The sequence below is a fragment of the Squalius cephalus genome (assembly GCF_949319135.1).
Source record: "Squalius cephalus genome assembly, chromosome: 17".
NCBI lineage: Eukaryota > Metazoa > Chordata > Actinopteri > Cypriniformes > Leuciscidae > Squalius > Squalius cephalus.
In genome coordinates, this window is record NC_137138.1 from 3,253,292 (window position 1) to 3,272,257 (window position 18,966).

General features: G+C 39.8%; 1 protein-coding gene across 7 annotated transcripts in view; it reads left to right on the forward strand.

The window, feature by feature from the left end:
• The window catches only part of tcf4 (transcription factor 4), a 221,818-nt gene that overhangs the window by 184,579 nt on the left and 18,273 nt on the right, over positions 1-18,966 (forward strand). For 4 of the 7 annotated variants that reach the window (XM_079847540.1, XM_079847541.1, XM_079847542.1 and 1 more), the window contains 7 exons: positions 2,364-2,469; positions 4,365-4,498; positions 5,575-5,710; positions 7,401-7,471; positions 7,871-7,949; positions 11,348-11,424; positions 12,124-12,321. In XM_079847540.1, the coding sequence (XP_079703666.1) occupies positions 2,364-2,469; positions 4,365-4,498; positions 5,575-5,710; positions 7,401-7,471; positions 7,871-7,949; positions 11,348-11,424; positions 12,124-12,321 (801 nt within the window). Of the gene's footprint in view, positions 1-2,363; positions 2,470-4,364; positions 4,499-5,574; positions 5,711-7,400; positions 7,484-7,870; positions 7,950-11,347; positions 11,425-12,123; positions 12,322-18,966 lie in introns of all 7 variants that reach the window. The other 3 variants (XM_079847537.1, XM_079847539.1, XM_079847538.1) reach the window with 1 other exon arrangement.

Genomic DNA, 18,966 nt, shown 5'->3' on the forward strand with positions numbered 1-18,966 from the left:
AAACACCCTAACTGCATAGCAACACTCTAAAACACTCGAAACACCCTAACTTCTTTGCAACACCCTAAAACACTCGAAACACCCTAACTGCATAAAGACAGCTTAAAACATTCGAAACACCCTAACTGCATAGCAACACTCTAAAATACTTGAAACACCCTAACTGCATAGCAACACTCTAAAACACTCGAAACACCCTAACTGCATAGAAACACCCTAAAACACTCAAAACACCTAACTGCATAGCAACACCCTCAAAACACTCAAAACACCCTAACTTCTTTGCAACACCCTAAAACAATCGAAACACCCTAACTGCATAAAGACAGCTTAAAACATTCGAAACACCCTAACTGCATAGCAACACTCCAAAACACTTGAAACACCTTAACTGCATAGCAACACCCTCATACACTCGAAACACCCTAACTGCATATCAACACCCTTATATATCAACACCCTCATACACTCGAAACACCCTAACTGCATAGCAACAGCCTAAAACACTCGAAACACCCTAACTGCATAGCAACACCCTCATACACTCGCAACACCCTCATACACTCGCAACACCCTCATACACTTGAAACACCCTAACTGCATAGAAACAGCCTAAAACACTCGAAACACCCTAACTGCATAGCAACACCCTCATACACTCGAAACACCCTAACTGCATAGCAACAGCCTAAAACACTCGAAACACCCTAACTGCATAGCAACACCCTCATACACTCGAAACACCCTAACTGCATAGCAACACCTCATACACTCAAAACACTCGAAACACCCTAACTGCATTGCAACACCCTCAAACACTCGAAACACCCTAACTGCATAGCAACACCCTAAAACACTCGAAACACCCTAACTGCATAGCAACACCCTAACTGCAGAGCAACAGCCTAAAACACTCGAAACACCCTAACTGCATAGCAACACCCTCATACACTCGAAACACCCTAACTGCATAGCAACACCCTCAAACACTCGAAACACCCTAACTGCATAGCAACAGCCTAAAACACTCGAAACACCCTAACTGCATAGCAACACCCTAACTGCATAGCAACAGCCTAAAACACTCAAAACACCCTAACTGCATAGTAACACCCTCAAACACTCGAAACACCCTAACTGCATAGCAATTGCTTAAAAGACTTGAAACAGCTTAAAACACTCGAAACACACTAACTGCATAGCAACAGCCTAAAACACTCGAAACACCCTAACTGCATAGCAACACCCTCAAACACTCGAAACACCCTAACTGCATAGCAATTGCTTAAAAGACTTGAAACAGCTTAAAACACTCGAAACACCCTAACTGCATAGAGACACCCTAAAACACTCGAAACACCCTAACTGCATAGTAACACCCTCATACACTCGAAACACCCTAACTGCATAGCAACACTCTAAAACACTCGAAATACCCTAACTGCTTAGCATCAGCCTATAAAACACTTAAAGCGCATAGGAATGTGTGCATTAACAATGGACAGGTGCTTCACTACAGCAGAAAAATACAACCAGAACTCAATCTCCATGTTACTGAACCCCCCCCCCCCCCCCCCCCCCCCCAGAGTCATAGTCTGATCTCTTTCACAGATGTGTGTGTGTGTGTGTGTGTGTGTGTGTGTCAGATGCTTCATGGGAAAGTCCTCCATCTGTGCTGAAGTCTCTTGGTCTCCATAAAACTCCTCAAACTTCACCCTTGAGCTCTGGAGACATCACAAGTTCTCTTTTGAGTTTCATTTAGGTTTGTCTCAGATTTTTCTCCCTCAATTCCTTGGGAAAAACAAAACAAAACATTTTCTCATCAGAAACCACTTAAAGTTTTCGTCTGCTCTGCATTTAGTCACAGAGTTGCATTTGAGACGTTAGAGAGATTTCTAATCTGTGATGTTTTTGTTGTCATTTGAGGTGAATTTAGGAAGATCTTCTGTTTCTGTATATCTGAGGGTCGTTCTGTCCTCGTACGCCCACTGTGTGTTTATCCCAGCACAATATTCCCATCCGGCATGTTCCCAGTGTTCCTGCTAGTCATTACAGCACAGTTTTCCAGACGGGAATGCTCTGCTATTTGTGCGCTGATGTCATCACTGATCCGCCGCAGCTGCTCCTCTCACACTCGCACTAAATTATTGTGTTGCAACACTTTGGGAACACTGCAAATTGTTCCTGGGAAAGTGTTTCTCTCCTGATATTATAAAGTGCAGTTTTGCTGGCTGCTTCTGTCTTTTCTCTAATGCTTCTTCATGCATGTCATGGTGATCTTGATTGCATAATCTAAAGTGAAATGCATGTTGAGAGTGTGTGTTGTGTCTTCAGTCGTCCTGATCAGTGTGTGTGTGTTTCAGGTATACGCCCCGTCTGCCAGCACTGCCGATTATAACCGAGACTCACCAGGTTACCCGTCCTCTAAAGCACCGGGCAGCAGCTTTCCCAGCTCCTTCTTTATGCCAGGTAAACACCCAGAACACCCTAGCAACTGTATAACAACAACCTAAAACACTTGCATCACTCTAGAAACAGCATAGCAACAGCCTAAAACACTCAGAACCCCCTAGTGATTGCATAGCAACAGCCTAAAACACTTGCATCACCCTAGAAACAGCATAGCAACAGCCTAAAACACTCAGAACCCACTAGTGATTGCATAGCAACAGCCTAAAACACTTGCATCACCCTAGAAACAGAATAGCAACAGCCTAAAACACTCAGAATGCCCTAGCAATTACATAACAACTGCCTAAAACACTTGGATCACCCTAGAAACAGCATAGCAACAGCCTAAAACACGCAGAACACCCTAGCGATTGCATAGCAACTGCCTAAAACTCTTACATCCCCCTAGAAACAGCATAGCAACAGCCTAAAACACTCAGAACACCCTACCGATTGCATAGCAACTGCCTAAAACTCTTGCATCACCCTAGAAACAGCATAGCAACAGCCTAAAACGCTTGCATTACCCTAGAAACTGAATAGCAACAGCCTAAAACACTCAGAATACCCTAGCAATTACATAACAACTGCCTAAAACAATTGCATCACACTAGAAACAGCATAGCAACAGCCTAAAACACTCAGAACCCCCTAGCGATTGCATAGCAACAGCCTAAAACACTTGCTTCACCCTAGAAACAGAATAGCAATAGCCTAAAACACTCAGAATACCCTAGAGATTGCATAGCAACAGCCTAAAACACATGCATCCCCCTAGAAACCACACAGCAACAGCCTAAAACACTCAGAATACCCTAGCGATTACATAACAACTGCCTAAAACACTTGCATCACCCTAGAAACAGCATAGCAACAGCCTAAAACACGTAGAACACCCTAGCGATTACATAGCATCAGCCTAAAACACTCAGAATACCCTAGCGATTGCATAGCAACTGCCTAAAACACATGCATCCCCTAGAAACCACACAGCAACAGCCTAAAACACTCAGAATACCCTAGCGATTACATAGCAACTGCCTTAAACACATGCATCCCCCTAGAAACCACACAGCAACAGCCTAAAACACTCAGAATACCCTAGCGATTACATAGCAACAGCCTAAAACACATGCATCCCCCTAGAAACCACACAGCAACAGCCTAAAACATTCAGAATACCCTAGCGATTACATAACAACTGCCTAAAACACTTGCATCACCCTAGAAACAGCATAGCAACAGCCTAAAACACGCAGAACACCCTAGCGATTACATAGCATCAGCCTAAAACACTCAGAATACCCTAGCGATTGCATAGCAACTGCCTAAAACACATGCATCCCCCTAGAAACCACACAGCAACAGCCTAAAACACTCAGAATACTCTAGCGATTGCATAGCAACTGCCTAAAACACATGCATCCCCCTAGAAACCACACAGCAACAGTCTAAAACACTCAGAATACCCTAGCGATTGCATAGCAACTGCCTAAAACACATGCATCCCCCTAGAAACCACACAGCAACAGCCTAAAACACTCAGAATACCCTAGCGATTACATAGCAACTGCCTTAAACACATGCATCCCCCTAGAAACCACACAGCAACAGCCTAAAACACTCAGAATACCCTAGCGATTGCATAGCAACTGCCTTAAACACATGCATCCCCCTAGAAACCACACAGCAACAGCCTAAAACACTCAGAACACTTGTTAACTATGGAAGGGTGCTTCACTACAGCAGAAACAAACCAGCCAGAACACAATATCCATGTTATTGGACCTCTCAGGTCCAGAAGTCAAAGCCCGATTAAACTCTGATCTACTCTGTGTGTGTGTGTGTGTGTGTGTGTGTGTGTGTGTGTGTGTGTGTGTGTGTGTGTGTTTGTGTTTCATGAATGATTTCAGACGGTCATCACAGTACAGACCCATGGAGCTCGTCCGGCAGTATGAACCAGCCCGGATACAACAGCATGCTGGGAAACTCCACACACAGCGCTCAGAGCAGCAGCTACTGCGGCCTTCACCCACACGAGAGACTTGTGAGCGCATTTACTCGCATATCTTCATCAGCTTAAAGGTGCACTGTGTCATTTTAGTGGTATCTAGTCGTGAGTTTGCAAATTGCAACCAACAGAAGTTACGGTGGCCGACAGGAAGTGATGTCGTCGTCTGAGACAGCAGATAGTAGCCAGTTCAGCAATGAGGCTTCTTTACAAAGATAAATTAAGAAATTAGGTTTACTTAATTATTCAGTAAAACGATATATTATTGCGAATATTATTGTTACTTGTTCATCATTGTGTCAGTGTTTTATTCGCTGACTTTAGCTTCAGCTTCTTTGCACGAAGAACAACATAGTGACGAAACGCGTTTGTCCGTTCAGGGCCACCGTAGAAACATGTCTATGTAAGTGGACCCGCGGTGTGTGTAGAGAGAAATGCCTCATTCTAAGGTTATAAAAGCATATCGGTTCATTAAGTAAGGTCTTTATACACCACTGAAAACATAGTTATGTATATGATATTGCATTTCTGTCAACAGATCCTCCTAAATATTACACAGTGCAACTTTAAGATTAGTTCAGCAGACTTGTGAGTTTCTAAACAGTGTCCAATGATAGCACTGCAAAAAACTTTTCTTACTTAGTATTTTTGTCTCGTTTCCAGTCCAAATATCTAAAAACTCTTAAATCAAGATGAGTAAAATGCCATAAGATATTATGTCTTGTTTTCCGGGGGAATTAATCAAAATGAAGTGAGTTTTTGCTTAAAACAAGCAAAATTATCTACCAACCCCATTGGCAGATAATTTTGCTTGTTTTAAGCAAAAACTCACTTAATTTTCATTTATTTCCCCAGAAAACAAGACATAATATCTTATGGCATTTTACTAAGTAAATGCATCTTGATTTAAGAGTTTTAAGATATTTGGACTGGAAACAAGACAAAAATACTAAGTAAGAAAAGCATGTTTGCAGTGAGCGAGTGCTTCCAGAATGGAGTTTAAAATAAAGGTGCTCTATGGTCAAAGGTTCAACAATGATAAACGGTTCAAGTGTTTATTTATGACTCGGCCTCATCTGTTGGATAACCCTCTTTCTCTCTGTGTTTTGCAGAGTTACCCGTCACACTCGTCGGCTGAGATTAACCCCAGTCTTCCTCCCATGTCCAGTTTCCATCGGAGCGGCGGGTCGAATCACTACAGCACGGCGTCTTGCTCCGCAACCACTAACGGGACCGACAGCATCATGGGTGAGTCTGGAGTGACTTCCAGAAGCGACAAAAAAATTCTGTATTATGAATTTTTAAGGCCAGACAAGTAATTTGTTGAGGTCAGTTTGTAAAGAAAGACTACACGCCTGCACACATATATCAGGGTTCCCACGGGTCCTTGAAAGTTTGTGAATCTGAAAAACAAATTCAAGGCCCTGGAAAGTTGTTGAAAATAAACACACATAGATACAGGTCCTTGAAACTGCTTGAATTTATTTTGTTCAAGAAGTTTATTCCATATTATTCCCTCCGGTCCACTAGTGTGCTATTTCGCCAACACTTCCTGGCCTATGCATACTAGCTTGCTTGATTTATGTTAGAAATGTAATAACCATTCTCCTACATTGGTTCTTTATTTTTTTCAAACAGCAGACTTAATATTTATCCATTTCTGGTCATAATTTGGGGGCAGTGAGCGTCTGAACCGTTGTGCCGCTGCTTATATTGATCACGCAGTAAAAATGCCCAAAGCCAGTCGTGTGTGGATGAGCGTCTGGAACTGGTGGACGTTGTCCTGCTCCACTTCACATTCTTAAGGAATAAACCCCTTTCAATCGGATCGAAATTTCATTCGGATCGAGCTCAATCGGATCGATGGATGGAAGAATATTAGGATAATTGCTTTGAGAGAAGGAGCCAAGGGAGCTACAGGAGATCAGGTTTAGCTGCCCAATAACATTAGTTATTAATCAACCGATTTAGTCATGTAAAGATGGTCAGTAACTGTTTCTGATCAGCTGATCAACATCATTGGTCATTCCGCCATCTGTCAATTCCAAAATCAGCCTTAATATTGACATAAACGTTTTCAAAATGTTTTTGTGAATACTGAGTAAATGTTAATTGTCTAAAGCAGTGGTTCTCAACTTTTTTGACTCCAAGGCGCTTCATGTTGGCGAAGAAACTTCTGCCGTTATGACAAAGATTCTTGATTTTAAACTTTTTTTATTTATGGAAAGTAGGGGTGTCCATCTATTAAATTGAATTCAACTCAATTAAATTAAAAATAAATGTTTAAATAATCATGTTAAAATTATATTAAATTATATTAAAATTATAACATTTAGATTCTATCATTATAAATTTTAATTAATAAATAAAATTAAGGATTAAATAATTATATTAAAAGTATATCAAATTAAATAAAAATTAAAACATTTATATTCTGTACATTTCAAAAGTTTCAAGAACTGAATGTTCTTCAGGGTTCAGTAATGAATTTATATGAATTTATTATATTTAAAAAAAAAAATATATATATATATATTTAACTCACAAATGACAATTTCTCAGCAATTTCTACTTGATAAAATATTTTTGAGTTTGACGTAACTAGAACAATGTGTATTCATTTTTGAAATTTCAATTATTTTTTGTTTAATTTTATAAATGTCCATGCTTTTTGTTCATATATGTCCTGGTTTTCCAAGACCATGATTGGAGGTTGTTGAGGGAACAATTTTTTAAATTTTTTTTAAAGATCTTATTTAAAAGCTTGTTTTGTCTTATATTAAATCATTTTAAGCCATTTTGAAGTCCCATCGGGGCCCTGGTTGAGAATCACTGCTCTGAAGTGTTCATTTAAAGTCAGCACTTTTGTCTTCATCTTATTTAAACGGATAGGAGTTTTAAAGCTCTATAATCTGTCTCTGTCTCTGTTGTGTTTCAGCGAATCGATCGTCGAGCGGAGCAGGAACGAGTTCGCAGACGGGAGACGCGTTAGGAAAGGCCCTGGCTTCAGTGAGTCAACAGGTCTCATCTCAGCAACACACAGCTGCAAAAGACAACATGAAACCACATTCACAACTTGTTTTATGCTTCGACCAATAGCAAACCACAACCATTCAACCATCCAGTCAATCCCTCATGGACCAAATCAAGCCCCGCCTACATTTGTTCTTGTTTGATATACGGTACAATAGACGAGAAAAGACTATCGCAACTTCTGTTTCATGCGGGCTTTAATACAACAGACATTTATTAAGAGAGTAAATGTGATTTCATGTTGCCTTTTAGACATCTTAGCCAGCAGAATCTTTCAGAGGAGTCACACAAACGCTCCTGTAGGGAGTTTGCACATGATGTTGTGTGTTTGTGGCGTTCTCGTTTGTCATTGCTGTGTGTTTGTTGTCGTTGTAGATCTATTCCCCCGACCACACCAATAACAGCTTCTCATCCAACCCCTCCACTCCTGTGGGATCACCTCCGTCGCTCACAGGTAACAGCGTGTGTGTGTATGTGTGTGTGTGTGTTTATTCTCAACAGATTTTTAAACACACACCCTGTTTGCGCTGATGTCAGTCACCTGATAAAACTCTAGTTCTGCTTTACTGCTCACTGTTTACTATACATTATAATGAGTATGATTATTTATATGAGTATTTGAAACATTATGATGATCAACATTTTCAACATTTAGTAGGTGACACTGAGGTTTTTATAGTTAACTAAAGCGCAATTCAAAGCGTTTCGTATGTTGCATTTTTCATTTTCCGTAGGATGTTCCCACCTACACTCTGAAGAACACTGGGTTAAAAACAACCCCATTTTAACCCAAGGGCTGGGTAAATACAGGACAGAACACATGTTGGGTTAATTTTACCCAGCAGATTGTGTTGTTTATTTAACCCAGCACACACTGAGTTGATTCATTTATAAAACTAGCTTATTTTTGGTTTATTTTTACTTCATACATGAATTAATGTTTATGGATTAACTTAAATTATCTTAGCTTAAAAAAAAAAAATACTCCACACAACCACTGGTTTGCTTGAGAATTCCTTTATTTTCTGTCATATTTTACAGTATAGCATATTTTATATGGTTATGAATACATATTGCATACATTTAACTCTATCCCTGTGTTGTTATATCTGACCCAGGATCTGCGTTACACAAAAACTACTTAAACACTGGGTTGTTATGTCTGACCCAGGATCTGGGAAACACAAAAACTACCCAAACACTGGGTTGTTACGTCTGACCCAGGATCTGCGTTACACAAAAACTACCTAAACACTGGATTGTTATGTCTGACCCAGGATCTGGGAAACACAAAAACTACCCAAACACTGGGTTGTCACGTTTGACCCAGGATCTGGGAAACACAAAAACTACCCAAACACTGGGTTGTTATGTCTGACCCAGGATCTGCGTTACACAAAAACTACCTAAACACTGGATTGTTATGTCTGACCCAGGATCTGGGAAACACAAAAACTACCCAAACACTGGGTTGTTACATCTGACCCAGGATCTGCGTTACACAAAAACTACCTAAACACTGGATTGTTATGTCTGACCCAGGATCTGGGAAACACAAAAACTACCCAAACACTGGGTTGTCACGTTTGACCCAGGATCTGGGAAACACAAAAACTACCCAAACACTGGATTGTTATGTCTGACCCAGGATCTGGGAACGTCTGACCCAGGATCTGGGAAACACAAAAACTACCCAAACACTGGGTTGTTACGTCTGACCCAGGATCTGCGTAACACAAAAACTACCCAAACACTGGGTTGTTACGTCTGACCCAGGATCTGGGTAACAAAAACTACCCAAACACTGGGTTGTTATGTCTGACCCAGGATCTGCGTTACACAAAAACTACCTAAACACTGGGTTGTTACATCTGACCCAGGATCTGCGTTACACAAAAACTACCCAAACACTGGGTTGTTACATCTGACCCAGGATCTGCGTTACACAAAAACTACCTAAACACTGGATTGTTATGTCTGACCCAGGATCTGGGAAACACAAAAACTACCCAAACACTGGGTTGTCACGTTTGACCCAGGATCTGGGAAACACAAAAACTACCCAAACACTGGATTGTTATGTCTGACCCAGGATCTGGGAACGTCTGACCCAGGATCTGGGAAACACAAAAACTACCCAAACACTGGGTTGTTACGTCTGACCCAGGATCTGCGTAACACAAAAACTACCCAAACACTGGGTTGTTACGTCTGACCCAGGATCTGGGTAACAAAAACTACCCAAACACTGGGTTGTTACGTCTGACCCAGGATCTGGGTAACACAAAAACTGCCCAAGTACTGAAAATATAACCCCATAAATGTACCCAAAAGGCTCAACCCAGGATTTGGGTAGAAAAATAACCTAACGTTTTTTAGAGTGTAAACGCACTTCATCTCAATGCCTGATTATCACGTCATTATTCGAGTCGGCATGAAAACGACCGCCGGCTAATTACAATGTCTCAGAGTGCCAAAGTTATTAGACCGACAACCATTAAATGCGCAAGTGCAAATTAATATTTAAACTTAAACATGCGAGGGAAGTTTAAGTAACTAATTTAATAATTTTCTCATTTGCAGCGCCGCGGATACATGCAAAATTTATTTGCACATGAATGTGGCTATAATTATGTGCTAATTAGCATTTGGAAATGAGGTTTAATAATACAGAGAAGCGTCTGAAATGCATGTTTCTATAAAGAAGAACAATTTGAAAAAACACAACATAATTAGGCGTGATATATGTGACGAGCGGATGCACAAACGCAAACAGGTGAAGGTCAGAGAGAAGGAATAAATGAGCGCCACTCCTCTTTAATTACCGGCGTGAACCGGGCCGCGTTTGCATCTTAACATGAGCGCGTGAAAGAGAGAAGAAGGGAAGAATAACGAGGTGTTATTAGCATTGGGGTCGTCACCTATCAAAGGCAGAGTCGCCCCACCAGCTGATGAGCTTCACATCTACACCGATCTCACATAGAGAACCACACAAAAGAAAAGAGGACAACAAAGAGAAAGACGGGATGATTTATTCCGCTGGAGTGAATGACAGTTAATTGGTCGGGTTTGAGTGTTGGATCAACGGGAAAAAAATGGTTTAGAGGATATATGGGGAATCTATCTATCTATCTATCTATCTATCTATCTATCTATCTATCTATCTATCTATCTATCTATCTATCTATCTATCTGTCTATCTATTTATCTATCTATCTATCTATCTATCTATCTGTTTATCTATCTATCTATCCATCTATCCATCTGTCTATCTATACATCTATCTATCTATCTATCTATCTATCTATCTATCTATCGTCTATCTATCTATCTATCTATCTATCTATCTATCTATCGTCTATCTATCTATCTATCTATACATCTATCTATCTATCTATCTATCTATCTATCTATCTATCTATCTATCTATCTATCTATCTATCTATCTATCTATCTATCTGTCCACCCATCCATCTATCCAATCTATCTATCTATCTATCTATCTATACATCTATCTATCTATACATCTATCTGTCCATCCATCCATCTATCCACCAATCTGTCTATCTATCTATCTGCACAAAAAAGAAGTGGACAACAACATTAGACTGGCTACAAGTAGTTAAATATTTAAAAGTAGAGTCAAGACAAGATATATCTGCTTTTGAGTATTAATATCAGTATTTATTGATATTGTGTTGAGATTTAAAATCACATTATCACTGTTGCATGTTTTTGATTTTTCTGTTTGTATTCTACCTTGTGAATCACTGTGAGCTGCGTTTAAATAAATGTGTTTGAGGAGTGTAGCTGTTGACAGTGATGATGATGATGTTGGTCTCGCTCCTCCAGCTGCCAGTACGGCCGTCTGGTCCAGAAACGGTCAGGGATCTTCATCTCCCAGTTACGAGCCGCCACTGCACTCACTGGTAAGAGATCAAACTGCTCCTGTCAATTCTGTTCAGCCTTCAGGAAATAACACAGGCTTTGCCATGATGTTTGCCAAAATACCATAGTTATTGCAATAAAACTGTGGAAACTTAGTTTAGGATTCTGATTAAATATTAGAAAACAATTGTATAAAAAGAAGGCATTTTGGGTATCAAATATGGGTAACACTTTACAGTAAGGTTCATTAGTTTACATTAGTTAATGTATTAACTAACATGAACTAACCATGAACAATACATTTGTTACTGTATTTGTTCATCTTTGTTAACGTCAGTTAATTAAAAATACAGCTGTTCATTGTTAGTTCATGTTAGTTCACAGTGCATTAACTAATGTTAACAAGATTTTAATATAGAATTATTAAATGTTGAAATGAACATGAACAAATAATAAATGCTGTACAAGTGCAGTTCATTATTAGTTCATGTTAACTAATGTAGTTACCTAATGTTAACTAATGAATCTTATTGTTAAGTGTTACCCAAATATGTGCTTTACAGAAACCATATACTCTATTTGTACAGAAATGTTCACATGTATGCCTAAGAATGTAGATACAGTGCAAGAAAATGAATCAATAGTCATAATGAACGCAACCAAGTAAAAAAAAAAAAAAACGTTAAATGCATCCTTCATTGGTATCTGTGCATTTATTCTGTTTCTCATCCTCCATCCAGCAAAGTCGTATCGAGGACAGATTGGAGCGTTTGGATGATGCGATCCACGTGTTGCGGAGTCACGCGGTCGGTCCGTCCACAGCGATGCCCGGCGCTCACACGGACATGCACGCATTGATCCCGCCATCACACTCGCACAACGGGGCCATGAGCGGATACAGCGCAGGACTGCTGCCGTCCAACAGACACTCGCTCATGGTAAGAACCGCTGGTCTCATGCTTATTGGCTGCTGGTGAACCTACGTAGGTTTGTAACTAATTTGCATAATGCCAGTCTGTGGTTTTCGTTGGCTGAACAGCGTCTCTTAGCTCCGCCCTCAAACACTAGTTTATCTGAGTCTGGAAGAGTTTGGTTCGTGTTGTTCGTGTGGAGAAGATGCTGTTTTCTGCTGACAAAGCAAATCCACTTTGATGAGATTGATACGGTAAAACCCACGCCATCGTCACTGTTCGTAGCTGTTCGTAGTGTGTCAAGAGCTGAGAGTCAGATATGATAATGAGCGTTCGTTTCTGACCAATCACAGCACACTGGGCCGTCTGACCAATCAGAGCAGAGCGGCTCTCAGAGAGGCGGGGTTTAGAGAGACTGAAGCGTTTCAGACACTGAGAGAAAAGAGCTGATGCTTATGAGGAAATTAAAGTGTGTTTTGATCTTAGATGCATGTAAAGCTGTTGTAGAGACTCCAGAACTATACTAGAAGCCTTTAAAATAGCATTATAGGGCATTTTAAGACTTTTGTTATACTGTTTAAGATACTTATAACTACTTTTTCGTACACATACTCCTAAATACAATTTGCAGCAAAATTAAGCAAAATGATCTGCTAATGGGGTAAGAAAAATAATCTTATTAACTCACTTAATTTTGTTTAATTCCCCAGAAAACAAGACATAATATGTTATGTAATTTTACTCATCTAGTAAATGCATCTTGATTTAAGAATTTATAGATATTTGGACTGGAAACAAGACAAAAATACTAAGTAAGAAAAGCATTTTTTGCAGAGCATCTATTTTTAGTCGTAAATGCGAGTGAAATGCTTCAGCCACTTCCTGTTGAACATTTAAGACTAATCTACTCTAAATCTTTGCATCAGTTGCAGTAAAAGTCAAGCTTAATGCAGTGTGCATGACGTCCCTGTTGAGCTCCTGTAATGTGTGAGTGTTATCAGGTCAGGTTAGCAGTGTGGACTCTTCTGACTGTAAGTTATGAGCAGCGCAGGAATAAATGCAGGAAATATCTGAGCGAGAGACAGAACGAGGGGGAGGAATGGACTTCAAAGCATCAGGGAAGATGCTGGTAATATTTTCCATATTTAAGGCTTTTTTTAAGACTTGAAACAATCCATAAAGCTTCAGACAGCTGGAGAGAATAAAGCACAGAAAGAGAATACATAAAGAAAAGAAGATATAATGCTCGTAACACACACACACACACACAGTGAAGGGTTGTGTTCTCTTATTACATGCACATTTATACACAAACGAAACTGTTTCTGATGCACTCGTATGTTTTTGAGTAGTCATCAGAATGTGAATTGCATTAAATGCATAAAAATTGTCCCACTGAATTATTGAAAATGAATGTTTTGCTCAGGAACGCACCTTGCACGTTTTCTTCAGAAAATGTCAAAATTAAGTTGCAAAATTGTTTTCAAGTAGCATTCTTGTAGTCTAAAAAGTGTCACTCAAGTAAGTGAAACGTAAAGTAATATTCTGCTAGTTGTTTTCATGTGTTTCTCATGAAGAACTGCTCTTTTTAAAGTTGTTTTTGGTTGAGGCGTGTGTGTGTGCTCTGTGTGTGCATATTTCCAGTGTTAACGAGCTGTTTTTAATGACATAAATGAATAAATGCAGGCGTGGGTTTGCTCAGGCGTTTTATTGGACGAGCTCTGCTGTTGACAAGGTCCTGGATCTCTGCTCAATGTCTCAGTGACGCTGATGTTTATTTGTTCACTTTGACGTGTGTGTGTGTGTGTTTGATTAGTTTCCTTAAAGGAATAGTCCAAAAATTATAATTTTGTCGCATTTTAGTATCATTGATTACCTATTTTTGTTAATATAGTATATCAATGATACTAAAATAATGCGACAAAATGATCCTTTTTGGGTGAAATATCCCTTTCGTTTGTGTGTGTGAGTGTGACTCTGGATCTAGTGTGTGTGAATGTGACTCTGGATCTAGTGTGTGTGAATGCTGCAGTGAATGTGACTCTGGATCTAGTGTGTGTGAGTGTAACTCTGGATCTAGTGTGTGTGAATGTAACTCTGGATCTAGTGTGTGTGAATGTGACTCTGGATCTAGTGTGTGTGAATGCTGCAGTGAATGTGACTCTGGATCTAGTGTGTGTGAATGTGACTCTAGTGTGTGTGAATGTGACTCTGGATCTAGTGTGTGTGAATGTGACTCTGGATCTAGTGTGTGTGAATGTGACCCTGGATCTTGTGTGTGTGAATGTGACTCTGGATCTAGTGTGTGTGAATGCTGCAGTGAATGTGACTCTGGATCTAGTGTGTGTGAATGCTGCAGTGAATGTGACTCTGGATCTTGTGTGTGTGAATGCTGCAGTGAATGTGACTCTGGATCTTGTGTGTGTGAGTGTAACTCTGGATCTAGTGTGTGTGAATGTGACTCTGGATCTAGTGTGTGTGAATGTGACTCTGGATCTAGTGTGTGTGAATGTGACTCTGGATCTAGTGTGTGTGAATGTGACTCTGGATCTAGTGTGTGTGAATGTGACTCTGGATCTAGTGTGTGTGAATGCTGCAGTGAATGTGACTCTGGATCTAGTGTGTGTGAATGTGACTCTAGTGTGTGTGAATGTGACTCTGGATCTAGTGTGTGTGAATGTGACTCTGGATCTAGTGTGTGTGAATGTGACCCTGGATCTTGTGTGTGTGAATGCTGCAGTGAATGTGACTCTGGATCTAGTGTGTGTGAATGCTGCAGTGAATGTGACCCTGGATCTAGTGTGTGTGAATGTGACTCTGGATCTTGTGTGTGTGAATGCTGCAGTGAATGTGACTCTGGATCTAGTGTGTGTGAATGTGACTCTGGATCTAGTGTGTGTGAATGCTGCAGTGAGTGTGACTCTGGATCTAGTGTGTGTGAATGTGACTGGATCTAGTGTGTGTGAATGTGACTGGATCTAGTGTGTGTGAATGCTGCAGTGAGTGTGACTCTGGATCTAGTGTGTGTGAGTGTGACTCTGGATCTAGTGTGTGTGAATGTGACTGGATCTAGTGTGTGTGAATGCTGCAGTGAGTGTGACTCTGGATCTAGTGTGTGTGAATGTGACTGGATCTAGTGTGTGTGAATGTGACTGGATCTAGTGTGTGTGAATGTGACTCTGGATCTAGTGTGTGTGAATGTGACTGGATCTAGTGTGTGTGAATGTGACTCTGGATCTAGTGTGTGTGAATGCTGCAGTGAGTGTGACTCTGGATCTAGTGTGTGTGAGTGTGACTCTGGATCTAGTGTGTGTGAATGTGACTGGATCTAGTGTGTGTGAATGCTGCAGTGAGTGTGACTCTGGATCTAGTGTGTGTGAATGTGACTGGATCTAGTGTGTGTGAATGCTGCAGTGAGTGTGTGGACTGTGGCTTTAAGAACAGTCGTTTCGCTGGAGGAACAGCTGGATCAGATTTGCTGCTCTGTTGTTCTGTGAGGCTGAAGTGAGCGGTCAGAGAGCTGAGGTCATGCTGAAAACAGGTGCTCACATGATGAGAGGAGACCACTAACACACACACACACACTGAGAACGTTACACAAAATGGCTGTTCACAGTTACATGATATGTGTACTGCAGTATGTGGATTTTCAGTACGCATAGATGCCCAGATGAGCAGTTTTCACAAATGTGCAAAAAGCAACTAGAGCAATTTGACCTTCTATTGCCAATATAACATTAAAAATAAAGCATTATTTTTGGGTTATGATTGACGCATTGGTTTGAGTTCATATTAATATTGCACTTCATTTTTTCTTCTTTATTATCATGGGTGGCGTATTTACTCCTAATATTATTGCATCAAAACCAATTGGTTTAAAAAACCAACACTGCAAATAAAAAAATGTTGTCTTGTTTTCCAGTACAAACATCTATACATTCATACATAAAGATACATTTATCTGAGAAGCAAAATGACTTCAGATGTTAGGTCTTGTTTTCTGAAGAAGAAAAAAATGTGTCTGCCAAATCAGATAAATATGAGTCAGAAAAATAAACTTGTTTTCCCTTTATTTTTCTGAGCCCATCGACCAAATATTTGTTCTTTTTTTTTTTTTAGCATAAACTCACTTCATTTTGATACTTTTCCAGAAAACAAGACTTAATATCTTCAGTTATTTTGCTTCTCCAGTAAATGTATCTTGATTTAAGACATTTGTTGTAGAAAACAAGACAGAAATACTGAAGAAGAACATTATTTTTTGCCATTTTTAGTGAGTTGTTTTCCCATTAAAATATCAAAAATTCCTTAACATAAGATCATTGTACTTGAGAAGCAACACTGCATAAGATTAGTTTATTGCAGGTATCTTTACTACAAGTGTATTTCCTCACCGCAATCACGTTTGAAGTATAAACAAGTTAAAAACGAGTGAAATGATCTGCCATTGCAGTAAAACAATATAAATTTATCTCGTTTCAATGTTTTTTTTAAAGATATTTTAAAGACAAAAATACTATTTTTGTGGTGAAAATACATATTTCTGCTATAATGGATTAATGAATTAAACATGCACCGTAACGAGGTGAGGTCATGTGACTGCGGTTTATCATCACATGACTGTAGGAAACACTTTGTTAAAGATGCTCTAAGTTGCTGTTTAATCCAGGGTTCAGACACACACACACTCAGTCCGTGCTTCAGTAATTCTGAGCGCTCCTCTAAGCGGGTCAACGGCCCGATCTTCCGCAGGAGATGCAGAGATTGAGGCATTAGAGCTTTAAACACACAGTAATAGCGTTTAAAAGCGCTCGTTTCAGGATAAAGAGAGTCTGAGCTGCAGTAAATCTTCAGCCGAGGGTTGATTGTGTTCAAAGCCATCAGATCCACGGGCCTCGAAACGCCTGATACGCTTACAGTGTGTGTGTGTGTGTGTGTGTGTGAGAGAGAGAGAGTTCAGCACTCACACACTCACAGAAGAAAACAATAAACATGCAGCGATAAAACACACGAGTTCAGATCTGATCTGAGGGGTTTTACATGCTTTTACTGGATGAAAAAAATTGGTTTTATTCACAGAAATTTGCACATTTGCTTTCATGTTTACATCTTGTTGACGACATTCTTAGAAAAAAAGGTTCGATGCAGTTCTATACAGAACTCTAGGGTTCTTGACTCAGTTTTAAAGAACACTTTATGCCAAAACGCTTCCATTGTAAATGATCACACTGTTTACAAACTGAGGGAACGTTGAAATCATTTTCTGGGTAACATTAATGTTAGTCAATGCATTTACTGACATTATCTAACAATGACAAATACATCCGTTAGTACAGGATTTATTTATCGAGTTAATAAGTAGCTATTCAGTAAAACTTTATTTCGATGGTCAACTTTAGACATTCTACCACTAATTAAGAGTAACTTTGCAACTACAAGTCAACTTCCTCTACTAACCCGAACCCTAACGGTCTGCTGATACTCTGATGTTTCTCTGACTCCTGGAGAAATACACTCAAATGAGAAATATGCAATAAATGTGGAGCAGCTCAGATCAGTTCATTTTGAGAATCACGTGAGATATTAACAGGATTTCTCCTTCCTGCTGGTGTGTGTGTGTTTGCTAAACCAGTTGAAGGATGATCTCGTCCTTCAGGAGACTCAGGTGAGGTTTATAAGAGCGAGTAAATCTGCAGAGCTTTTCTCATGGTGTTTAGACCACAGACGCACAAACAGCCAGCCATGACTACAACACAGGAAACAGCACGTAATTACGCTCTGTGTGTGTGTGTGTGTGTGTGTGTGTGTGTGTGTGTCTGGGACGCACAAAGACGCACTATTCGCTGCTCAGACTCGCCTCTCCCATCGCCGTGGAAACGCAGCCCGTACAGAGCCCGCTTTGTCATCACACTTTTCCACAACACACACACACACACACACACACTCAGACGGTGTGTTTAGCGGCTCTCCGGCGCCCCCTGGTGCTGCTGATCCACATGAAAGCTTCAGTGTCTATTCCCGCTGAGCCTCATCTCCTTCAGGAACACACAGACGTGGTTCTTTCAAACGGTCACGTGATGAGAGACAGTGTAGAGCGCAGAAGCAACTTTAAGCGGGACTCGTTTTATAAAGAAACAAAAAAATCATGATTCCTTCACTCTTTATACGCAATTCATTCAGAAACGCTTCGGTCCCGTTTACTGGACTAGCTGGACTATTGTTACATCCATTTAAATAATTAGTATATGCATGTAAATTATAGTAAAATATAAATTATATTATAGTTATTTTATAATATAAAATATAATTATAATATTCATTATTTTAAAGCAATGTCTCAGTCGTTACTTATACTTTATCATTATGAATCGCCTTTTTTAAAACATTTGAATTGTATACATTAATGGCTTAAAAGATCTTATGGAAAATGTGCCAAATTTAATTTGATTCTAAGTTCTAAATTGAAAAACAGCTTCTGTGTGTTTGAAGCATGTTCATATGTTAATAATATCATTATTGCTTTCATGAAAATATGCAAACCTGTAAACCTGTGAAAAAACATGCGAACCAGTGCTGTGTCTATCTGCCAGACAACAGCTGTGTGTGCGTGTGTGTGTGTGTGTGTGTGTGTGTGTGTGTGTGTGTGTGTGTGTGCGTGTGTGTGTGTGTGTG